Source organism: Penicillium alfredii (assembly GCF_028826965.1).
Source record: "Penicillium alfredii strain IBT 34128 chromosome Unknown utg000004l_segment0_segment0, whole genome shotgun sequence".
NCBI lineage: Eukaryota > Fungi > Ascomycota > Eurotiomycetes > Eurotiales > Aspergillaceae > Penicillium > Penicillium alfredii.
This window is the reverse complement of record NW_026622701.1, coordinates 2,322,613-2,348,636: the sequence shown is the minus strand read 5'-3', so window position 1 is coordinate 2,348,636 and position 26,024 is coordinate 2,322,613. Positions and strand designations below refer to the sequence as shown.

General features: G+C 52.1%; 8 protein-coding genes across 8 annotated transcripts; 1 reads left to right on the top strand and 7 right to left on the bottom strand.

The window, feature by feature from the left end:
* Nucleotides 1–27: 27 nt before the first annotated feature.
* NUU61_002531 (uncharacterized protein) lies at nt 28–4,304 on the bottom strand (the record flags this gene model as incomplete). Its single annotated transcript, XM_056653113.1, has 10 exons — nt 28–773; nt 855–1,141; nt 1,378–2,036; nt 2,099–2,397; nt 2,452–2,583; nt 2,634–2,768; nt 2,823–3,772; nt 3,838–3,989; nt 4,045–4,202; nt 4,265–4,304. The coding sequence occupies 10 exons, from the start codon at nt 4,302–4,304 to the stop codon at nt 28–30; spliced, it is 3,558 nt and encodes a 1,185-aa protein (XP_056514180.1).
* A 243-nt stretch (nt 4,305–4,547) lies between these two features.
* On the bottom strand, nt 4,548–6,486 carry ilv3C (putative dihydroxy-acid dehydratase; the record flags this gene model as incomplete). The annotated part of the gene is made up of 3 exons (XM_056653112.1): nt 4,548–5,732; nt 5,802–6,013; nt 6,072–6,486. The coding sequence occupies 3 exons, from the start codon at nt 6,484–6,486 to the stop codon at nt 4,548–4,550; spliced, it is 1,812 nt and encodes a 603-aa protein (XP_056514179.1).
* A 283-nt stretch (nt 6,487–6,769) lies between these two features.
* Nucleotides 6,770–8,546, bottom strand: NUU61_002529 (uncharacterized protein; the record flags this gene model as incomplete). The annotated part of the gene is made up of 2 exons (XM_056653111.1): nt 6,770–8,231; nt 8,287–8,546. 2 exons carry the CDS (start codon nt 8,544–8,546, stop codon nt 6,770–6,772), a joined length of 1,722 nt encoding a protein of 573 aa, XP_056514178.1.
* Nucleotides 8,547–8,944: 398 nt separating this feature from the next.
* yme2 (uncharacterized protein) lies at nt 8,945–11,542 on the bottom strand (the record flags this gene model as incomplete). Its single annotated transcript, XM_056653110.1, has 3 exons — nt 8,945–9,501; nt 9,552–11,297; nt 11,347–11,542. 3 exons carry the CDS (start codon nt 11,540–11,542, stop codon nt 8,945–8,947), a joined length of 2,499 nt encoding a protein of 832 aa, XP_056514177.1.
* Nucleotides 11,543–11,737: 195 nt separating this feature from the next.
* NUU61_002527 (EMI1 family protein) lies at nt 11,738–12,364 on the top strand (the record flags this gene model as incomplete). Its single annotated transcript, XM_056653109.1, has 1 exon — nt 11,738–12,364. One exon carries the CDS (start codon nt 11,738–11,740, stop codon nt 12,362–12,364), a length of 627 nt encoding a protein of 208 aa, XP_056514176.1.
* Nucleotides 12,365–13,165: 801 nt separating this feature from the next.
* On the bottom strand, nt 13,166–13,718 carry NUU61_002526 (uncharacterized protein; the record flags this gene model as incomplete). The annotated part of the gene is given in 3 exon segments (XM_056653108.1): nt 13,166–13,303; nt 13,343–13,485; nt 13,502–13,718. The coding sequence occupies 3 exon segments, from the start codon at nt 13,716–13,718 to the stop codon at nt 13,166–13,168; spliced, it is 498 nt and encodes a 165-aa protein (XP_056514175.1).
* A 704-nt stretch (nt 13,719–14,422) lies between these two features.
* NUU61_002525 (glutamate synthase (NADH)) lies at nt 14,423–21,036 on the bottom strand (the record flags this gene model as incomplete). The annotated part of the gene is made up of 5 exons (XM_056653107.1): nt 14,423–14,570; nt 14,627–17,293; nt 17,351–20,696; nt 20,760–20,800; nt 20,861–21,036. The coding sequence occupies 5 exons, from the start codon at nt 21,034–21,036 to the stop codon at nt 14,423–14,425; spliced, it is 6,378 nt and encodes a 2,125-aa protein (XP_056514174.1).
* A 1,761-nt stretch (nt 21,037–22,797) lies between these two features.
* NUU61_002524 (S8/S53 family peptidase) lies at nt 22,798–24,101 on the bottom strand (the record flags this gene model as incomplete). The annotated part of the gene is made up of 4 exons (XM_056653106.1): nt 22,798–23,051; nt 23,135–23,807; nt 23,867–23,962; nt 24,021–24,101. The coding sequence occupies 4 exons, from the start codon at nt 24,099–24,101 to the stop codon at nt 22,798–22,800; spliced, it is 1,104 nt and encodes a 367-aa protein (XP_056514173.1).
* Between the last annotated feature and the right edge of the window lie 1,923 nt (nt 24,102–26,024).

Below are 26,024 nucleotides of genomic sequence, written 5' to 3'. Positions count from 1 at the left end.
GAGAGGAAGAGAGTTCATAGGACAGAATCACGATCTCTGCCGGCGATACCCCGAAGGATGCGAAGGCAACCCAGAGGGTTGGCAGGATTCCATCGCCAGCTCGGGGTTTGGGTTCGTGACAGGATCAAGCGAGCCACGGGCCTTGCCAATCAACCAGTCCGTGAGAGTCACGAACTTGGCCGTGCGTTCCCAGCCATCGGCCTCATCCGCATGCTCGATGGTATGCGTCAAAATGCGTCCTTCTTCATCAAAAGCGAAGATGAACAGCCCCGTGAATTGTTCTTCCTTGGAAAGCTTGAAAATGGGCTCTTCGCCGCCCAACAATACGCTGAGACCCTTGTTGGTCCCGTTTTTCGACGATGAGAGATGGCTGTGCTGGGCCGAAGTCCGTGATGGCGCCGGGTCGGTGTGGGACGAGAAAGGGGTCTCGTGGAACGGACGGCTTTCTGTCCGTGGCTCCGTCTTCCATCGCACTACTAGTCGTTCGTCGCCGCAGTCGTGATGGTCGCCGTGTCGCTCTGGATCAAGAAGTGTCCCGGCGCGTACGATCCGCTCGCTGAGGATCTGCAGCTTCACGTTCCCGACAAGCGGGACGCTGCTCCATGCGACGGGGACCGTCCATAGCGCCGCGCGGTACAAGGTACGACCTTTGACGATGGGGAGATGTGGATGGGTCGACGGGAAGAGATGAAGGTTAACGCTGGGTGCGAGGATCTCGGGAGGAAGGGTGTTGTACAAGATGGTCGGCAGGAGAGGCGAGAGGGTGCAGAGAGCTTTTCACCAGGAATACAATCAGTCTACCTATTCTAGATTGGACGCAGCAAAAAGAACAGACTTTAGTGGGCAACACTCACTTCTTCCAAGCTTCAGGACTCGCTCATCGGGCGGCTTATGGTCATTGTTTCGGTTGCCGTCTAAGCCACCCAGCTCCCTCCGAGTCCGTGTCGGCGAGAAGTATGCGGTCGGGTGCGGTATTGGCGATGCTGGAGGAAGCCAGGGCTCGTTCAAGATGCCATGGCGGGGCTGCGCTAAGGGTTGTCGTGGCGAAGACGTCAAGGTCCGGCGGCCCAACCGAAGACTCGACGGGGGCTTATGGAGACAAAGACAGAGTGTGCACGGGTAGGAGAAAGCCGGCGGCATTCTGCCAGTGCAGTGAGTCCACAAAGCGTGTCAAGCCATGTAGAGCCGAGGGGAGTTGCAAATGCGAAGTTGGAGCTGGCAGGTTTTCCGCGATGACGTCCTTCGGGAGCCAATCATCGTCTTCGGATTTACTTCATCTACGCGGATCTCCAAGATACGGGGGATTTGGGTCAATCAAGTGCCAATTCACGCCTGAAACTCGTGTCAATGTAAATTAATACTCTCTTGCCTACTCACGCCAGTTCATCATCATCGCCCATGCCCATCACCCGCTGCTCAGCAAGGTCCCGGATCTTGTCCTCCAAGACTCCACGCCCGTATCGCTGTGCTACCTTGGCCGCTGCCTCCAGCATCTTGCCATTGCGGTCCGTCATCATCGTCACCAGCTCCAGTGCCTTCATGCCACGCTCCTCGCCTTCTCTGCATTCGACGGCCAGCATCTGCAGCAGGGTCTTGTCCAACTCGAGCTCTTTGCGCGCCAGCTCCGAGCGCTGACTAGAGGTCGCATTGGTTGAGGACAGAAGGTCGCGGAAGAGCGACAGAAGCACATTGCTACGCACAAAGGCTTCTTCGAAGCGAGCCCCTTCTTTGCGCTCGGCGGCTGCTTCCTCTGATTCGCTGGGGTCCTTGGGAGGCTCATTTGAGATGGGGATTTGGAAATCGAACTCGCTGAGCAAGGGCCGAGGGAAGTAAGGATTCTTGTCACCGCCCTTGAGGATGATACAATGAAATTTCTCCTGCGCAACCGCAACAGGCCAGTAGGTTTCCTCTTTGCGACCACCCGCTAGTCGTGCCAGTTGCTTGGTATCGAGAAGAGGCACCCATCGGGCTTGGCCAGGCGTACGCCAGTGCTGTAACACTAGTAAGACACCAGTCGAGTCATAGATACAAGGGTCCTGAGTGGGAAAAGTCAGTTTATGGCACATGGAGTCCACAATACTTGCTACGAAGTACATACCCCGGTGTCAGAGAAGAAAACAGTCTTGAGTTGCACCCCTTCTGGAAGGGCGACTTCGTCCTCATTCTGACAAATTTCATCGCGCTTGACGTTTTCAACAGTATATCGTAATGTCGTGTGGCGGCCGTCAATTCCCAACGGGCCGTTCCCAATACTCATGATGTAGTCTCGCCATGCGGCACATGTCACGGCCTGACTCTTCTGTCGGTAGACTCTGAATGGGGTTCCAAAGAGCGTGTACACCCGGACATAGTCTTTGTTTGTAACAGCGACGATGTATGAATCACTGAGTGCCAAAGCTAGTTGAGATTGTCAGATGAAAACCCCCACATTTAATTTTCAGTGATACTGACCTCGAACCATTTCTCCCTCGGGTAATTGAGTGCGCCAGTCGGCGCGCGCAGTCCACGTCTCATGTGGCCGGTAAAAGATCGTAGCAGGGCTGCCATCGGATGGACTGTTGGAGAAGAGGGTTCCATTCTCGTCTACGTTTGGTCAGTATGTAGGTGGCCAAGATATCGAGGAATACACTCACTCAGGCATGCTTTGTCATACAGATAGGGATCTGTGAAGTGGAAATCCCGATGAAGCTCGCGGTCGTAAAACTCGACTGTCACAGTATGGTGTGTTTCCTGGTCGACAGTCCAGACTGCACCAGTCAAGTTCAAGCCTGGAATCGTTAGCAAAGACAACCATGTATATCTCACGGAGAAAGCTGGCATACAGAGATAACGCCGACTTCCAGCCCATGGCGTGCTGCCAGGCTGAATCGCAGGATGGGCCTTAGGTTGCCAGGAGCCAGAAAATACACGTTTGCTGTCGGACCCGCCGAGATCATCTAGATGACCATTGGTCCTCTTGCCATACAGGTTGAGCTCTTCTTCGGCGTAGCCTGCTCCGTCGTCATCATCGACGAAATCTGCCATTTCTTCATCCCCACCGAGAATATCGTCCAAAGAGTCCGCAGACCTTGCTCTCGCCGCTCGCTGGACTGCCTCCTTGGATCGATCTGTCAATGTGCGCGCAACATTGTTGGAAATCTCGGTCAGCGGCCCAGGGAAGATAGGGGCAGCCTGTAGCGGTTTCTGTAGCAGAGCTTCGTGATCCTTCGGCACAAAGTTATCATGAATAAAAAGCTCTCCATCCGAAGTCGTAAAGGACAGCGAGTTCTGAGTCGGGTGCCAGGCGAGGTTGATGACGTTTCCGAAGTCGTAGCGTTGCAAGATCTTTTGTGTTTTCGCTTCCCAGAGCACAATCTGCCCATCTGCGGCAGCCGACGCCAGAAGAGTTCCATTCGGCGCCCAGCTGAGGGCCGTGATGTCGCCGGTATGTCCACCAGAAAATGTCTTTTCTTTCTTCCATTCAGAGGTGGAGTAAATAGAAATATCCCTGGTCACTTCTGCCGAGGCGAATGCGGTTCCATCAGGGTGCCAAACTGCCCTCGAGGTTGCCTCGGCGTCCGGCTCCAGCCGTCGAATCACGCCGTCAAGTTTGCGAACTAGCTCTGGCTCGTCTTCGGTCAACGAGTAGATGTAAAGGATTCCGTCTGTTGCAGAGACAGTAGCGTATCGACCGGTGGGATCAAACGTGACGTGCTTCGTGCCCTTGGCCTGCTCCCGGAGATACTTGACTTGCGTCATGTCCTCAATTTTGACGATTTTCACGGTGAGCTCGCTGGTGTCGCCCTATTAGCTCCCTGCTTTCCCTCCAGGCAATTCAATACAGATTGTCGCACTCACTCGCTCGCGACTGCAGCCCATTTCCCATCCCTCGACACCGCGATATCCCTCACTGGCAAAGCACAGCGAACAAGCAAGTTCTGCATCTTTCCCGACGCAATATCGTACTGCCAGACAGTTCCATCCTCCGCGCCCATGATAAAAGACTCATTCTGGTGGAATATATCAGCTCTGCTGGTGGAGAGCTCGAATGGTAGTTCGACCTACTGTGGCGCCGATGCTGAAATGCGCGTCCACGCCCTCATCGACGGTCTTGGGCTCTCCATCTTGGCCGACGGTGTAGATGCGGATCGCCGAGTTGGAACCACCTGTAATGACCCGTCGCCCATCTGGTGTATACGCCAGTACCGTTGTCCCGGGGGTGTCTAGATAGCAATCGAAGTGTCAGCAGACTGGAGCATAGACAAGAACCCCGCGGGAGACTCACGGGCTGGACGGCCCCGAGGGCGATTTGGATCAAAGCTCATCGCAAACTAGATTCGAATGCGACCGTGGTGTATGGCTCCCTCTAGGTGCCGGGAATACAACAATCGGGTTGTCGGACGGACAACCGACAACGCGTCGGGCACGCGTCGCGCAGGGATTTAACCCGATTAGGCAGCTTATAGGGCTCAGGGCTCAGGGCAAGGGCCTATGCTCCTCGCAATCAATTGACAACCGGTAACAGTGATTACAGTGGCCACAATGAAAGTAGGGTCTTAATTTATTCTTCACATAAATCCCTTGAGAGGCCCAGATGCCGCCAGGAAATCAAAGTCGGCGCCTTCCTGCGCTTGGTTCACCGACCGCTCGTACAGCCCCCGGTACCCCCTTTGCTTTCTCGCCACTGACCCTGTGGTTCCCTGGACACATCGTCTTCGCTTCTCGATTCGAGCTTGCAGGACTTCTTCGGCAACTTCCAACTGTAATCTGCGGGTGTTTATATCACAGGTGATCAAGTCGCCCGTTTCGACTACCCCGAATGGTGACTCCGGCAAGACAGACTCGGGCGAGATGTGGAGAATAATGGTTCCCCCAGCAGTCCCGGACATTCGACCATCAGAAAGTCGCAGCATATCCTTGACACCCGCTGCGGCCAACTTTTTGGGGATGGGAATCAAGCCTGCCTCTGGCATTCCTGGGTTCCCAATAGGGCCAATACCCTTCAAAACTAACACACTGTCCTTCGTTACAGCGAGCTCTGTGTCGTCAATTCGTCGAGCAAGGTCGGCGGAGTTTTTAAAAACCACCGCGGGCCCGGTATGTGCGAGTAAAGATCGATATTTGGAAGCGGATGCTTTAATGACCGCACCATCTGGGGCCAGGTTACCGCGAAGAATAGCCAAAGACGATGCTGGAAAGAGAGGGTTCGATAGAGGTCGAATAATCTGCTGCGGGAACGAAAGCCGTCTGGACTGCGATGCATCCAGCACTTCACCCAACGTCTGCCCGGTGATCGTCAAGGCAGAGAGATGAAGGAGGGGACGCAAGATCTCCAGAAGTGCAAGCATGCCCCCGGCATTGTGGAAGTCGTTCATGTAATTATCCCCGCTTGGTTTGAGGTCAATGAGCAGCGGAGTCTTGCACCCAATCTCGTCAACTGTCTGCAACGTGATCATGCCTTGCAGGGCAGGGTGTCTGTTCGCTATAGCCATCAAATGGACAACTGCATTCGTGGAGCCGCCGATGGCCTGGAGAACTGTGATAGCATTTAAAAATGACTCCTTTGATAGAACGTCTTGAGGCTTTCGAGCAAGCTTCGCTACTGCCACTGCATTTGCACCGGTTTCTTCGGCAATTCTCAGTCTGGCAGACGATACAGCCGGAGCGGATGCCCCTCGGAGCGACATCATTCCCAGGGCAGCAGTGACACAGGCCATAGTACTGGCAGTGCCCATGACGCCACATGTTCCGATCTAAGATACCCTCGATCTCAGCAATCCCATTTTCGGTGACTCATCCGGAGAAGACATGTCAGTACATACCGTTGGGGCAAGCTCTTCGTTAATGGCTGAGATCTCCTCCACATCAATCTCGCCTGCTCTAAGTGCAGCCCAGTTGTTTCGGCAGTCAGTACATGCCCCAATTCGCTGACCATTGTGGCTCCCTGGCAGCATTGGGCCGGTGATCAGAGGTAAGACCGGCTTGTTCGCGGAAATACCACCCATCAATTGCGCTGGCACCGTTTTATCACATCCTGGACTTCTTCATCAGCAGTGCTCGCCACACCTGGGAAGACTTCAATCATCACTAACCCCCGATCATAATACAAGCATCCAGTGGCTGAGCCCGAATCATCTCTTCCGTGTCCATGCTCATAAGATTTCGCAGGAACATGCTGGTCGGGTGCGAGAATGACTCATGAATGCTGATCGTAGGGAACTCCACTGCGAGCCCGCCATTTAGTTGTACGCCGCGTTTAGCAGCTTCGATCAGCTGGGGCACATTGGCATGGCATGGGTTGAACCCAGAGAAGGTGTTGATGATCCCCACGATCGGACGTGACAGGGCATCTTCCGAGTATCCCAGAGCCTTGATAAAGACTTTTCGAAGAAACAATGAAAAATGCGCATCGCCATAGGATGTCAGACCCTGGCGTAGACCAGACGTGGAGGTAATTGGGGTGGTGAGATCATAGTCCCGGTTGGGTTTTGCTTGACCATCCTGCATTTTTGAGAGATTCTTTTTCGACTGAGTCTCCTACGGCTGGACTATTCCTCCTCTCCGTCAATTACTGCTTCACGGTTGTCTTTATAATGCCGCCTCCCCCCTCTCAGTGGATGGTGTCATCGGCTCATCTCCACCCGGATAAGATTCCGTGCGACGGATGAGCCCCGCGTGGGGGTTGCGATGGGGACAATTCTACTGTAAGAGGGACCCATGGATATTGCCTGGGGAAGTGGAAATCACCAGACAAGTCGATGCTATGGAACGCTTTTCTAGAACATGCAAGTTATACAGCCAGCTTCATCTTCACTCGAACATCCTTCGCCGGCCGGAAAGCACCCCAAGTGGTCTTGTGGCCCGGGACAGCAAGACTCTTGCCGCTGGTCGATTTAATTTCCCACATCGACACGATGCCTGCAGTAAAAGCCAAAGTCGCTCTCTCGGTAAAACTGTTGCTCTTTGAACTGTAAAGCCCATCTGCGAAGGGAGTAAGAGTGCGTGCATCGGCCCGCTTTGCGCCTGACGCGGAATCGGTTACGATAAATCGGAGTGGGTCGTACTGGTCCGGGTTCGAGAAGTATCGGAAATCATGGTGGTGGACGCCATGGAACAGAATGGCCTTCTCGCCCTTTCGGATCCGGTACGTGCGAGGTTCAGTGAGGTTGTACGCCGCTTCGTCTGTAGACTCAGAGAGAGTCACATCGGTCTCCATCTTCCTGAATGATATGCCCGCCGAGTGTAGACGCATTGCCTCATAGTAACATGCCTTGAATAGCGGACACAATGTGAGCACCTTCTCAAGATCCAGTGCGAGTTTGGGCGGTTCCTCAAATGGAAATCCAGTCTCCTGGCGGCTTGGTCGGGAAGATTTCACGTAGGGTGCTATCTCACGGCGAATATCCTTGAGAAGTGCAGGGTCGGCAAAGATATGGATGATCATCCAGAAGGTGATCTTGGTCGTGTGTTCCATCAAATCCCAATACAGAGATACGTGGCCCGCTGCACTACCAGCAGGGGACAGTTCTAGCTTGCGAAAAGTGCGCATCCGCTGCTTAACCAACTCAGAAACGTCGTCAAGATCGCGGAGCTCAATCCCGGGGTCAATCCCGTCATCCCAGGCAGTAAAGGCTCGATAGAAAACGGCCATGATATGGAGCAGTCGGTCACGCGCAGCGTATCCTGCTGAAGCTCCGGGCAGGGGAACCCAACGAGGCGTCCCTACGAACAAAGTCACAAAGTTATTGTCCAAGGTCCAAAGGTTTTCAAGCGCGCCCGGGAAAGCTTCCACAAAAGCCTCGCCCATCAAAAAGGTCGTAGTGATATGACCAACAAACCCTCTCACAAGCGCAAGGAGATTGACCTCACAAATTGACTGATCGCCAGTCTCAGGCAATTTCACTAGGCCACTCCGTTCCCAGGGGGCCTGGTCCACGGGACTTCGACAAAAACTCACCAGATTCGGGGTGTTTTGTTGAGCCAAACGAACAAAGGCAGCTGAAGCTTCGCTCACGAATGGGCCCCGGTTGAGGATGGAAGGGACGTCGTCACTGATCTCTCGGTTGTGGTCCATATTGAGATTTCGCACAAGGGTGCGGTCGCCAAAGACATTCTGCAGAGCCTGATCCAGTGCCGGAGCACTTGACGAGTCTTGTGAAGACAAGATACTTTCTATCATGGACGGGGACACAACAGTATCGTGCTTAATGCCGCGCAGATAGACGCCAAAGACTGGCTCATTCATGGAGTCTCTGTGTTTCTGATTAGCCGAGTGCGCTGTCTGTTATTTGAAGCGGGGATGCGAACCGCAATCGTGTAAACAAATTAACATGATTCCACAGAAAGGAAACACCATGTCCCATCCAGGGGAACCAATAAGGTGCTAACCGCGCTGTCCGTGGCTCTGTGGGATCTTGTTCATGCTGGCTGCTCTGAAGCCCGGTGATCAATCGAGTCGCGATGCATGAAAGAACCACGACAGCAAGAAACATCGGCCATATCAACTCGGATGTTCCATCATGGACAGCCTGCACAAGCCCATGGGTCGAGGTTTCATACCTCTCCATTATCGACGCCGCGTTGGGGGGTTCAAGTATGTAATGGGGAAACGTGGCGCGACCCGGGAGAATCACACGATATTTTTATAGCACCCGCGCAAGGCAGGTTATTCACGGAGGCAATCAGTGCAGATTGACTCGAGGACGTGTCCGGGGGTTGATTTTTTGCAAACGAAAGGGAGCTTGAGACGGCTGGAGGTCGAAGTTCCCTGCTTATCTCATCATGGCATCGAGGGCGATTTGTTTATTTTTGATGTTTGACTTTTCCTTTTGATTTTTGAATGGTGAATTTGTCTTCAATTCGACTGGAGATGTTTAATCCCGCTGATCGATTACACTGTGCAAGAATGGGGCAGTTTCTTTATGGTACATAAACCTATGGCCGCATCATTTCTGAAAACCACACATCAACTCTCGCTCTGGAGGATCTTCTGTAAGGAAGCACTCTCGCTCTCATACTTTAGGATCTTGGACTGCGAGTTGTGCACTTTGCGCAGAAGCCATTCAATCCTCGAAGTGAGCTCCCAGGGATACTTGGGCAGCGAACCGAGCAGCCGCAACTCCTCCTCGTGTTTGCCGATGCTCTTATTCTCGTTGCTAATCAGCTGTGTCAGAATCAGCAGATCAAGACGGCTCTCCAAAGTCTTGTTCTCGGTCAGCCGTTGGAACGCGGCGCGATAGACCGGCTTCCCCGGCTTAATCCATCGCGGGAACCCCTTGGTGGAACCAACAGAAATCAACTCGGCTTGCTCCAAGGCTCGCAGGGTGGCCTCGCCGTTGTCCTTGAACAGGTCTGAGAGAAGAACTTTGTTGTACAGGAGAGATCCGTCCTTGGATTGAGCTAAGGATTTGATCAAATGCCACGCCTGTTCGCGCGTCCATTGAGGGGTGACCGAATCGGTTCCTAAGATGAAGATTTTCAGGATCTCCGAAGCCGACTGGTCGATAATGCGATCCACGGCCGCTGTAGCAGAGGTAAGTAAAATCGTTGCTTGATGAGAGCCGGGGGTGTACCTGAAGGGGTTTCTCCAGCTTCAATGCGGTGCGCCATGAACTCGAGGTCGGTGACCCTACCACCCAAGACCTTAATGCAGTCATCCAAGCCAGCAAGTGTCTCTTTGCGCTTTGGTTTCGGGTCATTATCGTTGTCTGTTGCCTCGGTCTCTAGGTGCCTAAGAACGAAACGACGGCCAACGTCAAGTGAGCAATCACCCAAACCGATCGTTCGAAAGACCTGGTTTGGAAGGGCCCTGCTCAGTGGTTTTGCGAAAGAGGAATCCGTCGTCAAGAAGATGACATGGGCAACATTTGCCGTTGTCAGGCCAGCCGCCCATTCGGTCAGCTTGTCAAGTACGACATTTTCCTCGGCTTCATATACGAAGTTGTCAATGACGACCACCGGTCGTTTCTCGGGATGGGCCTCTAGATACTCGTCATCCGTGAGATTCGCATCTTTGTCCTCCTTCCGTCTCCCTTCCAATGAGACTTGCTTCATGGCAATCGCTGTGTTTTGCCAGATCTTGCTTAGCTGCGCATCAAGGGTCTCCGAGAACCCAGCCTTAGTGCCAATCATTCCTTGTGCAGCCAGGTCAATGAAACTGCTGATGCTGTTCATCCAGGAGAAGATCGGCCGATAGCCGACCTGAGCAGCGGCCCGAGAAATTTTGGCCGTGTCACCCCGAGCATCTTGGATTTGCTTGCAGTCGATAACCACTTTGTATTTGTGATTTTTCAGGGCCTGGTCCAATACCAGCTCCCTCTTGCCTGAGCCGCGAGGCCCATGCAGAACAATGAATGTTTCCGCAGTCTCAGTCAACCAGGCTTGCAGCTGGTTGATATCCTTCTGTCGGTCTTCCCAGATGGCCGCCAGGCCACGAGGATCGGCCCTGCGCCCTCCAAAATAAATCATATTGGCCTTGCTGGCTTGTCTGCGAATCCACTGCAAGACTGTGTTCTCTTCCGTCTGAAGAGTTGACTTGATTTTGATCTTGATGAAAAACGTGCGGATTGGGTCGAAGACAATCACCGTAATTGCCGCTATCAGCGCTGCTAGAGCTGGAATCACAATTCGCGGATGATTCAGGACCCAGTCCTTGATCATGGATAGTTTTATCCTGCGTTCGTAATTGATCTTGAATTTGGTCCCAGCCTTTCCACCTCCTTCCTCCTCGCCAGCAATGAAGCCATGCATGCAATTTCTGGCCATCACAGAAAACCGCGGGCGATTGAATCGCAGAGTCGCGTATCTTGGTTCGATTTTAGAGTCTGAGGGCTGTCTTTGGATGTCCAGCAATTTCCCATAAGGCCGGAACAAAGAGTACAGCGCTTCTTGGGTCATTTCCACGGCCGATCCATCTGGAGAAGTCGGCAAGAATTCCACCTTCAGAGTCTGGCTCGGAATTCGATACAAGTCTTCAATCCATGGTCGTCCGCGAACCAGGTCTGCATCGGCTCTCTGGAATGGGTTGAACCAGGGCTTGATGGGGTGTTTTGCCAGGTAATCTTTCGTCGCGCTTCTGATTTCCTCGTCCGTGACGTCCGGTTTGCGCGCGTATTTGACAAAGGCCCCGCCTTCTTTGTACCGCGCGATCACTTCCTTGGTTTCAAGATCCAAGCTCTGTGGCAATGATCGCTGGACTATATGTAGCGGATCAGACGCCGCCAGAGCAGGATTCCCAATCCGTTTCAGTAATCCCTCCAACGGTTGGATATGGCTGAGAGGGCCCCGTAGCAGCCATTGTAGTCTATGGGGGAAGATGTCTGGAGTGGGTCAGAGGGAGGTACAGCATCTCTGGCACTTAGCACTCACTGTTGATATAAAGGATTCCCTCGTTTTCTCCTAGCCGAATATGTCCCGACTGAATGGAGGAGATTCCCCGTATGGCCACTGGCGAGCATCTCCAAAGCGGAGGTCTCCACGCCCGGCCAGAAGGATTGGCATAGATCCTAGAGCGCAACGGTGACCAGGTAGCCACCGGCACTGGTGCAAATGGAACCAGTTTCATCTTGACAGCAATTCATGCCGAGGAAAGAACAAAAGTAGAAACACCAAAGCCGTTCTCAGGGCCGTCGATCGCAAAGTGAATGACGTCGTACCGCAATGGTCATGTCACGTGGTTGTTTAGACTTTCGCTCGATCTCCGATAATCGATAACCGCCTTACTCGATTTCACTTGCTCCTCCCCCATAACCACAACAACATGGGCTGGTGGTGGCGATCAAGTCCCCAAAAAGGTGACTCCCAAGACCCTGCATCTACCACTGCTTCGGAAGCCACGAGCCAGAATGCACCGCCGAAGCAGTTGACTCCCGACGAGCAGGCCAACCTCGAATTCAGCCAAATCCTGGCCGGTCTGCGCGAGGAAGAAGCCGCATCAAAATCATCATCACCTACTACACCAACTGTCGCATCAGATGGCACCTCTGCCGCAACACATCTCGAAACACCTTCCTCGTCTATTGCCCCCGAATCCCTCTACCAAGACACCATGTCCTGCCGCACGGCCTTCGATTACGCCTTCTTCTGCCAATCCTTTGGTGGCCAATTTGTCAATGTCTATCGATACGGAGAGCTGCGTTCATGCAGCGAGCATTGGGATAATTTCTGGATGTGCATGAAGACGCGGACATGGTCGGATGATTTACGAAAGAAGGCGGTTCGCGACCACAATCGGAAGAAGGCAATTAAGTACAAGACGGGTCCCAGCAGTGAAGATGTCTGGGATGTGCGATTGGAACCCGCCAAGGAGGCGTTTCAAGGAGATTTCGCGGCCCTTGAGCGCGAGATGAAGGCTGAAGAGGAGTCGAGACAAAAAGCTGCTTCATGATATCCCACTCTCCTACCCTCCCTCTGTCCTCCATGTAGAGATAGATACCATTGTCGATCACGAGATTTTGTACAATATTTTACTGCTTCGGGGCAATTTGCATCGAGTCTCTACTCAATTACTCAGATATACCACATGTTCACTGCAGCTCTTCAAGTCCTTTGGTTTGTGTTTACCCGAGAATTGGTCGATGGTCTGGGGTTCATAATAAGAATTAGCGCTCGCTAGATATAGAGAAAGAAGAAAGAGGAATTAGAGGCTTGCAAATGACTAGAAAAATGATAAGAAGAGGGATTAGAAGATAGAGATAAAAAAGTATTAGTGAACCAATCTCTTAAATAAGAGAACATTTAGTTACAAAGGTTTGAAAATCTAATCCGGGCTCCCTCTCTCTACTATGTCTCCTAAAGCCCTCTGAGCGAGGCGAGGGTCAGCGACTTGTCATATGAGGAAATGATGATTTTCTTTCCAACCAACAATTTGGCTGTTTGAAGATAACAATAGGATGAAGAACACATACAGCCCGAGACCAAAGAGAGAAAATAAGAAACAACAAGCCAAAGGAAGAACTTTTTCGTCGTCAGCGAGTCACTTTCTGTCTCCCTTGTAACCCTTTTAGCAGTCAATTTGCACGGATAAAAGCTCGCCTGCGAGGGTCTCTAGAGCATTGCTGTGCAGGCTCTCAGGTCAGCAGAACTCAAAGAGAAGCGAGGCTTGTTATTTATGCTGTTTCTTTCTTTGGCGCTGGAAGGTCTCCTGAGGTCACGCTGGTGATGCTCCCCAGACTCTGATTTCTGTGTCTCAGATACTGCGGACAAGCTTGACCGCTGCATCATTCTTCTTCTTTCCCCAGGAGCCCCAGTCCGAGTCTAGGGCTTTGAGGCAGTGGAGTCTGTCAGGGGCAGTGGCGAACAGTCTCTCGGCCAGAGACTTGATTTCCTGATCGTTAGAATCACAGAAAGCTCGGGGGTTGCTTACCAGGTATTTCGTCTTGGATACACTGTTGTCCTTCTTAACGCGATAGGAGAGCGGCCGGCGCTCGTGGCTGTTAATGTATCCGGGGAGGGTAACATAGGGCACAGAGCTGACAGAGATGCTGGCGCGCCGCTTGCCCGTGCAATCTTCTGTGAAAGACACGTTTTTTGGTCCCCTTGGTTTTGATATTGATCTTGTCCTCGGCTTCAGCACGAGCTTTCCATTCTTCCAGTTGGTCGGCGGCGGCTTTCGTTGCAGCTCTTTTCATCAGCTCCTCTTCTTCCTTGAGCACCGAGTCCAGTTCCTCTTGGTATTCGCAGCTCAGAATGTCATGGTGGAAATCCTGTTTCATCTCAGCTGTGTGCACTAGATTCCACATGTTCTTATAGAATATCTCCTCGTTGGAACGTGCAGGTTTCAGGATTCCCTTTTAACAATGCTGGGGCATCTTTGTGGTGCGAGGCGGAAGGGGTCTTTCCAGGGCTTTTATTGTCGAAAAAGTGAGCTCTGGATGGACCTCAGGCGATCAAGGGTCTTCCCTCCTCGCCAGTCTCACCAGCCATGTTGGGGAGGGGGGCTGGGCAAAGAGAAGAGAAGAGAAAAGAAGAGAAAGACGAGGGGGTGGTCAGCTGTTGTACAGAACGAGGACACCTGGGGGCTTTATATGTTTGGTCTGATGTTCGCCATGTTGACAAGATCCGTCTGATCGGACTGCAAATGTCCAAGATAAAGACATTATGAATGGTGATTCCTTTGTCCACTTCGAGAACAAAGACCATTGTGTCTTATAAGCCAAAAGAACTGGGTGTGATTGTCAAAGACGAGAAACATAGCTATGTACAAGAACTGAAAGAAAACTCCAGAGCAGACGCTCCCAACACCTTGCACACTTGGAGAAACGCTGCGCACAAACAAAAGAGAAAAGAGAAACAATGCCACCCGATTCTGGGACGTTATTGTCAGTGAAAAGCCTCCCGGTCCATCTAAAAATCATTCACATTTATCCATTTTGGAAACTTTTCTTTCACGAAGTGAAACTTTCATCGGTCATGGCGTAGTTGCCGTAGGAAAATTGCAGGCACATTAAGCAATGACCTGAGTCTCAGTCGCCTGAGGAACGGAGTCGATAGCAGGGCGGCGGACAATGCCACCAGTGACAGGCAGCTGGGAGCTGGTGCCACTGAGGAAGGCATCGACCTCACGGGCGCACTGACGACCTTCGTTGATACCCCTAGAACAAAGTTAGTAAGATAGCCATACAAATCACTAGAGCTTGTAGCAACGTACCAGACAATGAGGGACTGTCCACGACGGCAGTCACCTGCCGCATAGACACCGGGGAGGTTGGTTGCGTAGTGCCCCGGGGGTGTCTTGACATTCTTGCGAGGGTCACGCTCAATTTCGTCACCCAGCATGCGGTCCTCGGGGCCCAGGAATCCCATGGAAAGAAGAACTAGGTCGGCAGGGAAGAACTGCTCACTACCCTCCACAGTCTTCATGTCCCAACCACCAGTAGCACTCTTGGTCCATTCCACACGAACGGTGTTGATGCCCTTGACGCGACCGTTGCCGTCATCCGTAAACTCGGTCGACATAACACAGTACTCACGCGGGTCGTTACCCATGTGGGTCTTGACCTCGGAGTGGCCGTAGTCGACACGGTAGATACGGGGCCACTGCGGCCAGGGGTTGTCACGAGCACGCTCTGGCGGAGGCTGGGGCAGCAGCTCAAAGTTGGTGACGGACTTGGCACCGTGGCGGACCGAAGTACCGATACAGTCGTTGCCGGTATCACCACCGCCAATGACAACAACATGCTTGTCCCTGGCGGAAATGTACTCGCCGTCGGAGAAACCGGAGTCCAGCAGGGACTTAGTGTTCTTGTGCAAGAACTGCATGGCGAAATGCACACCATCCAGCTCACGTCCGGGAACCTTGAGGTCACGCGCGACAGTAGCACCAGTGGCGATAACCACCGCGTCGTTCGTGGCACGGAGGGACTGCAGGGAGATCTCATTTTCAGGACCAACAGCGGTGCTGGCAACAAATTGAATACCCTCGGCGGCCATGAGGTCGACACGACGCTGGACGATCTTCTTGTCAAGCTTCATGTTAGGAATACCATACATGAGAAGGCCTCCGATCCGATCCGCACGCTCGTAGACAGTCACACTGTGACCAGCACGGTTCAGCTGATCAGCAGTGGCCAAACCAGCAGGACCAGATCCAATGAGAGCGACCTTCTTGCCGGTGCGAGTCTTGGGAGGACTGGGGACCATCCAGCCCATCTCAAATCCACGGTCAATGATGGCACACTCAATCGATTTGATGCCAACAGGGTCCTCGTTGATACCCAAAACACAGGCACCCTCACAGGGGGCCGGGCAAACACGACCAGTGAACTCGGGGAAGTTGTTGGTCATGAGCAGGCGGTTCAGAGCATCCTGCCATTGGCCTCTAAAAATTAATTCATTCCACTTAGGAATGATGTTGGAGATGGGACAGCCCGTGTCAGACTGACAGAAAGGAACACCGCAGTCCATGCAACGTGCCGACTGGTACTTGAGCTCGTCCTCACCGAGGCGATTAGAAATCTCGGCCCAGTCGCGAGTGCGGGTAGTCGGGTTGCGGTACTTCTCGCTGTGACGGCTGTACTTCATGAAGCCGCGAGTCTTGTCCAAAATAAGCGCAGACCGCTTCTTCTCGGTCTTGGAGTCGCTGATGCTGTCCTCGATATCCAGCAAGTCGGCCTTCTTGTCACTGGTCTGGGCCTTGGTCTTATCAGCATTCACGGGGTTGCTGGGAAGCTGAGGGAGAGCAAATTCCGCCTTTTTCGCAGCCTCTGCCTTGGCAGCCGCTTCCTCCATCACGCGCTTGTAGTCGGTCGGCAGAACCTTGACGAGGTGGGGAAGAGCACGAGTGAAGTCGAGAAGAATACGGGCAGCCAGCTCAGATCCAGTGTAGTGGTGGTGATCCTCAATCAGGCCACGGACAAAGGCAATTTCAGAGGGGTCCTCGATACCGGAAACCTCAACCATCTCCAGATTGACCTTCGAGTGGAAGTCTTGATTCATGTCCAGCACATAGGCGATACCACCAGACATACCGGCAGCAAAGTTGCGGCCGGTAGAGCCCAAAACAAGGACACGACCACCGGTCATGTACTCACAACCATGATCGCCCACACCCTCAACGACAGCAGTCGCACCGGAGTTACGGACAGCAAAGCGCTCGGCCGCAACACCGCGGAAGTAGCAAGCACCACGGGTAGCACCGTAGAGACAGGTGTTACCAATAATCACGTTCTCTTCGGCCTTGAAGGCTGCGCCACGGGGCGGATAGATAATGAGGCGACCACCAGACAAGCCCTTGCCGACGTAGTCGTTCGCATCACCTTCAAGCTCCAGGGTCACACCTGGGGCGAGGTAAGCACCAAAGGACTGGCCAGCGGAGCCCTTGATGTTGGCGTGAATGGTGTCTTGGGGCAAACCAGTGTCGCCGTAGCGTCGGCTGATTTGGTATGAAAGGGTGGCACCCAGACCACGGTCAGTGTTGACAATGTCACACTCGATGCGGCAAGGCAGGCCCTTCTCTAGAGCAAGCTCAGACTCGGCGATCAGTTTGTTATCAAGGCGAGTGTGCAGGCGGTGGTCCTGCTTCCTGACATTGTATGTGGCGACTCCAGGGCGAAGAGAGTGTGCAGGAGTAAGAATGAGCGAAAGGTCCACCCGCTCCTGTTTGACGTTCCGAAGGTCTTCCCGGATCTTCAAGAGCTCAGCACGACCGACCATCTCATTCACCGAGCGGATACCCAGCTTAGCCATGATGGCACGCATCTCGTTGGCGACATAGTAGAAAAAGTTGATGACGTGCTCAGGGGTACCCTGGAACTTCTTGCGGAGTTCGGGGTCCTGCGTAGCGATACCGACAGGGCAGGTGTTCAGGTGACATTTCCTAAATTTCCAGAGTCAGATTGAGAGCTAGATCGTATTAGCTGACTAGAGAACATACCTCATCATGATACAGCCCATTGCGATCAGCGGGGTTGTGGCAAAGCCATATTCCTCAGCTCCCAGCAGACAGGCAATAGCAAGGTCACGACCGGTACGGATTTGACCATCAGTCTGGACAACGACACGGCCTCGGAGATCGTTCAGAACAAGGGTCTGGTGAGTCTCGGCGAGACCCAACTCCCATGGAAGACCAGCATACTTGATACCAGTCCAACGCGAGGCACCAGTGCCACCGTCATGGCCGGAAATCAAAATGTGGTCCGCCTTGGCCTTAGCGACACCAGAGGCAACGATACCAACACCAACCTCAGACACGAGCTTGACGGAGACACGGGATCGAGGGTTGGAGCACTTGAGGTCATAGATAAGCTGCTTCAGATCCTCGATGGAGTAGATATCGTGATGCGGAGGCGGAGAGATGAGACCGACACCGGGAGTCGAGTATCGAGTGCGAGCAATGGGACCAACCACCTTGTGGCCTGGCAGCTCACCACCCTCACCGGGCTTAGCACCTTGGGCCATCTTGATTTGCAGCTCATCGGCATCGGCCAGGTAGTTGGACGTCACACCGAAACGGCCCGAGGCGATCTGTTTGATAGCAGACCGCATGGTGTCACCATTCTCCATACGCTTACTGCGCTCGGGATCTTCACCTCCCTCACCCGTGTTGGACTTGCCGCCCAAACGGTTCATGGCAATAGCCAAAGTCGAGTGAGATTCCATGGAGATTGATCCGTAAGACATGGCACCCGTCACAAAGCGACGGACAATCTCGGTCCATGACTCGACCTGGTCGATGGGGATGGGAGTTCGCTGCTCAAAGTCGAAGTCGAGCATACCACGCAAAGTGCAGTTCTTGATTTGCTCATGCTCGGCCTTGGCGTAGGCTTCGTAGGACTTGTCATTCTTGCTCCGAACAGCATCCTGCATGTTGGCAATGCTAACGGGGTCATTGACGTGGGACTCTCCGCCGTCGCGCCAGTGATACTCACCCGATTCAGGGAGACCGGGGACTTCGACGATAGAACGCGACGGGTATCCGCGCTCGTGGAAGGCAAACGCATCCTGTGCAATCAAATCAAAGGTAATACCCCGGATGCGGCTCGCAGTACCAGCGAAACAGCGGTCGATGACGCTGTCATCGATACCAAGGGCTTCGAAAATCTGAGCACCCTTGTAGGACTGGAGGGTGGAAATTCCCATCTTGCTCATAACCTTGAGGATACCACCATCGCAAGATCCCTTGTAATTTTCAATGACCTTCTCGTCGGGGATGTTTTTGCGGATCAGGTTCTCCCGGTTCATCTTGAGAATGCACTCCAGGGCAAGGTAAGGGTTAATGGCGTCGGCACCGTATCCCAGCAAGACGCAGTGGTGGTGCACCTCGCGAGCTTCGGCAGTTTCGACTGCCAGAGCAGCGAGCGAACGCCACTTGTTACGAACCAGGTGGTGGTGCACAAGACCGGTGGCCAGCAGTGCAGAGACAGGAACGCGCTCCGCCGAAGTAGCGCGGTCGGAGAGAATGATGACCTTGTCACCGTTCTGGATGGCCTCGGTAGTGGCATCGCAGATGGCATCGAGAGCTTCGACATAGCCTGCGGTCCCCTTCTTCTTTTCGAAGGTGATGTCGATAGTCCGGACAGTCCAGTCCTTGTGAGCCCGGTTGATATTCTTCAAGGCATTGAACTCAGGAATGCTCAAAATGGGGGAGGGCAACAGCAAGCGGTGGCATTGCGAGGATTCCATCTCGAGCAAATTACCTTGAGGACCGACGTAGCACTCGAGAGACATGACCACAGCCTCACGGATGGGGTCAATGGGCGGGTTGGTGACCTGTGCGAACAGCTGGCGGAAATATTCGTAGAGCAGGCGAGGCTGCTGGGCAATACAAGCCAGGGGCGCATCATTGCCCATGGAACCAAGAGCTTCCTTGGAATCCGCCGCCATAGGACCAAGCAGCAGGCTGACCTGCTCGAAAGAGTAACCAAAGGCCCTGAGGCGCGGGTCGTTCTGAATGGTGTTGTCATCAAGAGAAAAGGAAAGGTCAACATTTCTCTCCAGCAGCTTCTTGTTGATGGCAGGCAGCTTCAGGAGTTCCTTGTCCAGCCAGCTGGCAAAGTCCTGGCGCTTGGCTACAGTCTGCTTCAGTTCAGTATCGTCAATGATCCGGCCGGCCACCGTGTCGACCAACAGCATCTTTCCAGGTTGCAGACGGCCCTTTTGAACGACTCTCTCGGGGTCGATGTCGATCGCACCGACCTCGGAGGCACAGACAATGCGGTCATCATCCATGACATAGAAACGGCACGGACGCAGACCGTTTCGGTCCAGGTTGGCACCACAGTAGCGTCCATCGGAGAAGGTGAAAAGAGCAGGGCCATCCCAGGGCTCCATCTGGCAGGCGGCCCACTCGTAGAAAGCAGACTTGGCGGGATTCATGGCCGGGTTGTCCTGCCAGGCCTCGGGAATCATGATCATCACCGCTTCGGGCAAAGACAGGACGCCGTTGATCATCAGCAGCTCCAGCACGTTGTCGAAAGCCGCCGAGTCCGAACCGCCTTCTTCCACAATCGGATACAACAAGTCAAGCTCGTTGCCGAAAACCTCCGACCGAAGAACTCCCTCACGCGCACGCATCCAGTTCTTGTTTCCCCGCAACGTGTTGATTTCACCGTTGTGAGCAGCCCACCGCAGGGGCTGGGCACGGTCCCAGGAGGGGAATGTGTTGGTAGAAAACCGGGAGTGGACGAGGGCGAAGTGACCCTCGTAGTCGACATTGACCAGGTCATGGTAGTATTGATACACCTGGACGGGGGACAACTGACCCTTGTAGACAATGTTGCGGTTGCTGAGGGAGGACAGGTAGAACCAGTTGCCGAGACCGATGACATGTGTGGCACGCTTCCGCAAAACATACAGCTGGAGCTCAAAAGTACGCTCGTCGAATTTGTCGGTGTCGGTGATTTCGGGCTTGCTGCCCTCGCCGTATGCCGACTTCAACACGACAAAGGGCTGCATAATGATCGGCTCTCGCGAAAGGGCGGCCGGACCAAGAATGGTCGAGTCCCGCGGCACTTCACGCCATCCCAGGACGCGCAACCCCAGGGATGTTGCCAGCTCCTCGAAGCTTGCAGTGGATTCCTTGAGGGCCTCTTGGTCGGGTTTAAAGAACAAGTTGCCGACCGCATATTGACCCAGCGGGGGAAGCTCCACGCCCACCTCGCGGGCAAAGTTCTTGATGAAGAACTTGTGCGGGATACTGGTCATCACACCAGCACCATCGCCATCTCGTGCGTCTGAGCCCACGGCTCCTCGGTGTGTCATATTGCACAGCAAATTGCGCGCTATTTCGGTTCTCGTCAGTCCCCATGCGATCATTGGTGTTGGGTTTAAAATTGAGCACTTACCATCGCTCACAATCTTGTGGCTCGGCTTGCCCTTGATGTGACTGCAGTCCAGGCGTTAGCGATGCTGGAGATCAATTGGCTCCAATCTCATGGTCACTCACGCTGCGAAGCCTACACCGCAAGCATCCTTCTCATATTCTGGGTCATACAGGCCCTGCCGCTCGGGCAGGGTGTTTGCCCATCCATAACCTTGCTTTGGCTGGTATTCCGAGTACTCCTGTGGAGGCTGGTCCTCACTTAGATCTTTGCCATAGAGCTCCTCCAAGTTGAGACCCATTCTTCCGCCGGTAGCCGACAGAGAATGGACACAAGTGAGGGGATGGATGAGGTCCGAGGAGATCTCCGATGATGGGGACGTATCGATCGGGAACGATAGGGCAATGTCGTCACTGGTGTCGCAGCGCGGGGTTCAGGGAGAGAGTAGATTTGGGGACCTCGTCTGCGAAGAGGGAGATGAATATGGGAAGAAAAAAGAAGAGGGTGAAGAGAGGGAATAGGAAATTGGGGGAGGGAGGGGGAGGGGGCAAGGGGGGAAGGGAAGAGAGAGAGAACTGCGATTACGGCGGGACAGGCTGTCCGGGGATCGCAAGCGATGGAACAATCCCCAAGAGACGGAAAAAATACAAGCTGTGGGGTTCGCGCTGTGGCAAATTTTGGGAATCTTGATACTTGCCCAGATTCACGGGATTGCGCTGATATGCTAGTCTAAGAGAGAATCAGAGGTTTTTTACCAAAAGAAAAGTAAAGAAAAGAGAAAATGAGAGCCGTGAAGCATACTGGACGAAAGCAAAGCAGAATGACTCTCCGAGCGTAATGGCAATCATTCACATTACGCGAGTCGAGATAAGCATGGAGCCAATCAGCGGCAAGGCTTTACAAGCCCAAACGATTAGCTTTCTGCTACGTCAAGATTCTTTCTGTTACACAGTATCCGTATAGAGAGATAGAGAGATATGAATCTATAGGAATGTAGACATTGAAACTAGTGGGAACGTACAATACAAGCTAGAACATACATTGATAGATAGATATTATTTTGATTCTTATTATAACCAGAATCAGGAATGACTATGTATAGGCTGCTGTGGGGCAGTGCAGGGATACAGTGCTTAATCCTTGACCAGATCCTGTCGAATATACATATACATAACATAGATTGATATATCTATATCTATATATACAATATTATATTTATTTGTACTATCTCTATATTGTATCTATATGATATCTATCCTCTATATGATATGTGATCGAGATATACCGAGAACTTGGCAGGCACCACCACCAAGATCGATGTTCCACTGAAAACGTGCACGGTGCAACCGGTGTGTTTCTTGGAGATCCCCAAATCCCCACAAATGGTCATTTGCTTCGATGTGATTTGTTCATCCCAAGCTTGGCTTTCCGGGATCTCCCTTTTACTCTCTCTCCCTCTCTCTCTCTCTCTTTTAAGATCTCCCGGTGGAACATGGACTTGTCCCCGAAATCGGGGGTTTTATCCCAAACCCGCATGCGGATTCCAAGGGTGGCAGTTATCCCCAGCTGATGGAATATAAAATATATTCCATGGATATCCCCAGATCCCCCTTGATTTGCCCCCATGTGCAAGAACCTCGGAACTGTGAAGATCATCGGAAAGTCGTCCGCGCTAACACGTGAAGCGGGATTATGATAAGGGGGTTTGATGATGATAATAAGAATACATAAATGATTCCTCACCTCCCCTAAGCCCTCGTTTCCTGGGACATTATCACATGACCCACCCGGGATTTTCCGAGGCTCGTCTCTGGTATTCCGCTTTGGGTTCACCGTGCGGGAGATCTCGGATCCCCCAGTTGCTCGCATACTTCAGTTCCAGTATCCAATTCTATCCCGGTCTCCTTCCCTTCTACTTTCTTTTGATATTATATATTCCATTTGCTTGGTGTAAGATTATAGTTATATTATTTAGAAGCAGGGATCTATGCATATACACCCCCACCCCAATCCCGTATCCCATCTTGATCATATCACTCACACCTATCAACCTATCTAACGCTCAGCATTCGGGTGCTGCGAAATACTCCTGGATCCTGGCAGACACACCATTCCAGAGCACCTTATTCTGACCATGGATCACTCTCCCGTCCCTCTCTGTCACACTAGTCCCACTCGGCCGCTTCCATTGGGCCACATCCTCGATGAACTTTTTCGCTGATCTCACAAAGTCTTCTCCTGTTTTGCCGTGGAACGGCAGCATTGGGTCATTGGTAGACATCAAAACAGCGAGTTGTCCTGCCACAAGAGGGGCCGCTATGAAGAACAAGGTTAGCTAGTCAGAAAGAGAGAGAGGGAGGGAGGGAGGGAGGGAGGGAGGGAGAGAGAGAGAGGCTCACAGTAGGACGTTCCAGATCCAGGGAGTCCGTCATCTTTGCCATATTTATCCAGACATGTTATGCCAACCCCCATGGCATGAATCTGAACCAAAGCCTTATCCGGGTTCCTAATGGAGTCGTCATCCTGGCCCTGCGAGCTCGGACTTGTGGTCCCATCCCAGTTGACATTCCCAACCACAATCATGGGAATTTCGTTCCCCAACACCGGTGGATAAGTGTCAACAGCCTTTCGCAGGCCACGGTTGTTTGCGCTCTGGGCACTGTTTCCGGCGGATGCAACAATAGGGACACCCATCTTGACTAGTTCCTTGAGACTATCGCGACAGCTGTCGATAGCACTGCCGGAGTCCATTTCTTTCTTAAACCCTGATGTCAGGAGCACAATGGCTTTCCCTGCTGTTTCATCGGACTTGATAGTGGAGACTGCCGTCTCAAGGCCCTCAGCGACGTTATCAAGAGTAAGTTTTTTGCCGATTTTGATGGGCTGCACTGTAGCCTTATTGGCTGCCCCCCCGGTTGTCCCCGCCGCTCTTTGAATGACACAAGTAGAGTGCGAAGGATCTCCTCCTTGGGGAGAAGACCGTTGAAGCCCCTCATCCCCAATTTTCTTGAGACCTTCGTCCTTCGCTGTCTGGGTAAGAATGGATTCGCGAATACGTGCCGAAGGATATTCCTATGAGTAAAAGGTCAGTATCACGAGCAGACGAAATAATGGATATCAACGAGTCTGACCCTTCTGAGCTTGTCAGTTCTCGATATCCAATCCTTATTCCTCTTGCCTTTCTTATCCTTTCTGAGGTGCCAGTATTTTTTATAAGACGTACAGCCCTGTATGGTGTTAGTCCAGTCTATGACCACTCCCAATATGTTCTGTCCCAGCACTAACCATTTCAACATGGTAGATGATGATGCCTTCGCCTGCTTCCTTCTGATAGACATAGTTGATAGGGTCCAGGGATGGATCCATATCTTCAGGAATGCCAATCAGCCTCAGTTCAGCGGCTGCCTTGTTGTGTCCCCGGTCTGGATAGGCCGCATAATCGCTCAGGTCCTTGGGGGGAAAGAGTATCCGTCGTCTCTTGGGTGCAGCAAGCCGTGTGTCTCGTTGTGGGCGTGTGGGTAGGATCGCTCGCCCAGGGTCAATTTCGTCTGACCGTCAGCCCCCGTCGGATTAGTTACAGCTGGGCCAGCCAGCAGAAGAGCAAGCGAGGAAAATACTGGGGCCAACGGGAGCCGCATCTTGGATAGAGGTCAAACAGGGGCAGTAGAGCATGGAACAGAAAGAAATTCGATCCACAACCCCTTTATACAGTGGTGACGGTCACTCCGAGCCCTTTTGTTGCCTGACTCGTGTCTCTCGGGACTAGCCGGGGTCCAAAATATAACCATGTGGAGCTTGTGTTTATAAAGGGGAATGTATCTACCCACGCTACCTGACTTGGATTATTTGGCGGGCTCAGGACCATGTATTGATTCTTCGTGTACTTCGGGACATCGTGAAAAGGGGTTTTTTTTTCTTCTCTATTTCTCTATAGAACTCATGCCTGTTTCTAGTTTTGATAGATGCCTCAGGGGTTGTGTTGACATAGGTTGAATGGCCCCTGAGTTGGGAAACTTGGTGGTAGTCACGCTAATATTTAGTAACATGGTGCCCAGGTAATCTGTTACACTATGTACACCTGAGACTTTCTTTTGTTCTTTGTGGGGTCCATAGGGCGTGGATCCACTATAATCCTTGGCAACTCCAACTTCCCTTTTTGGGTTGTAACATTACATATTCCTATACAGATGTATGTATGAGGCTGCATTTTGCAACAATGAGCCCTGTGCAAGTGGGCTAGTCCTGTGGATCCCTTAGACACTGCTCTCAAGGCTTGGATGCGTTAAAGGGTAAGACCGAGTGAATATCCCATCCTTCTATTTCAGCTCGTCAAATTAACATATTGATAATGGGGACTCCCTGCTGCTGTTGCCCCACAAACCCTTCTTTTCTGATCTTCGGTGATCCAAGGTTGTGTGATATGGGGCCATATTCAAGTGGGTCTACTATGTGTATTGCTACGGTTTGTTCATGACTCGCTCTGCTATCCCCGCAGGGGCTCGGTTTGGGCCGATGAAAAATAAAATAAATAAATAAATGAATAAATAAATAAAAATAAAAATAAATAAATAAAAATAAAAATTTAGATGAAAAATTCATAAACAAGGTAGATATCTAGATCAAGACTTTGACACAAGGTTCAAAAGAATGTAAGACAAGGATTAAGGATTAACGTTGGGCGTGAGCCTATCTGCGAGAGAGAAGTGCATTATACCCGATGATGGCTCTTGTCGGGGTTACATGACTCGGAACAGAGTCATGTCCCCTTGATGATTTTCCCAATAACCAGTCTATTTTTGACCATATATTCTTGGCCTGCCGGGATTTTCGGGCTTGCATGCCGATGAATTTCTGTTAATATTTGGCCACTAGTCGCATACTACAATATTAGGAAGATAAGGAGAAGATCAAATTATGCCTTATTTCTACGCTCAATGCTCAATATTATTTGTTTCGAGCGTGATTTTCTGATCTATTGCACCTGATCTATTTTACCAAAATCTTGGTCGTAATGAGGGAAAAAGGAAGTGATTGATTCAGAGATATTCCCATTACCTTCCCAATATAGTAAAAAGGTTCTTGAAGGGTTGAGGCATACAATTATTATAAAGAGGGCCGGGCGACTAAGGGGAGACGAATATATTATTGTAGTTCTTTCAATAGAAATACATCATAAGATATTTAAGATATATGATGTTAGAGTAGTCGGGATCTCCCCGCATGGCGTCAATGTTATGGCGGAGCGAACTTTTTCCTCGAAGCTCCACATTTCTTGCTTAAGAGCTTCGC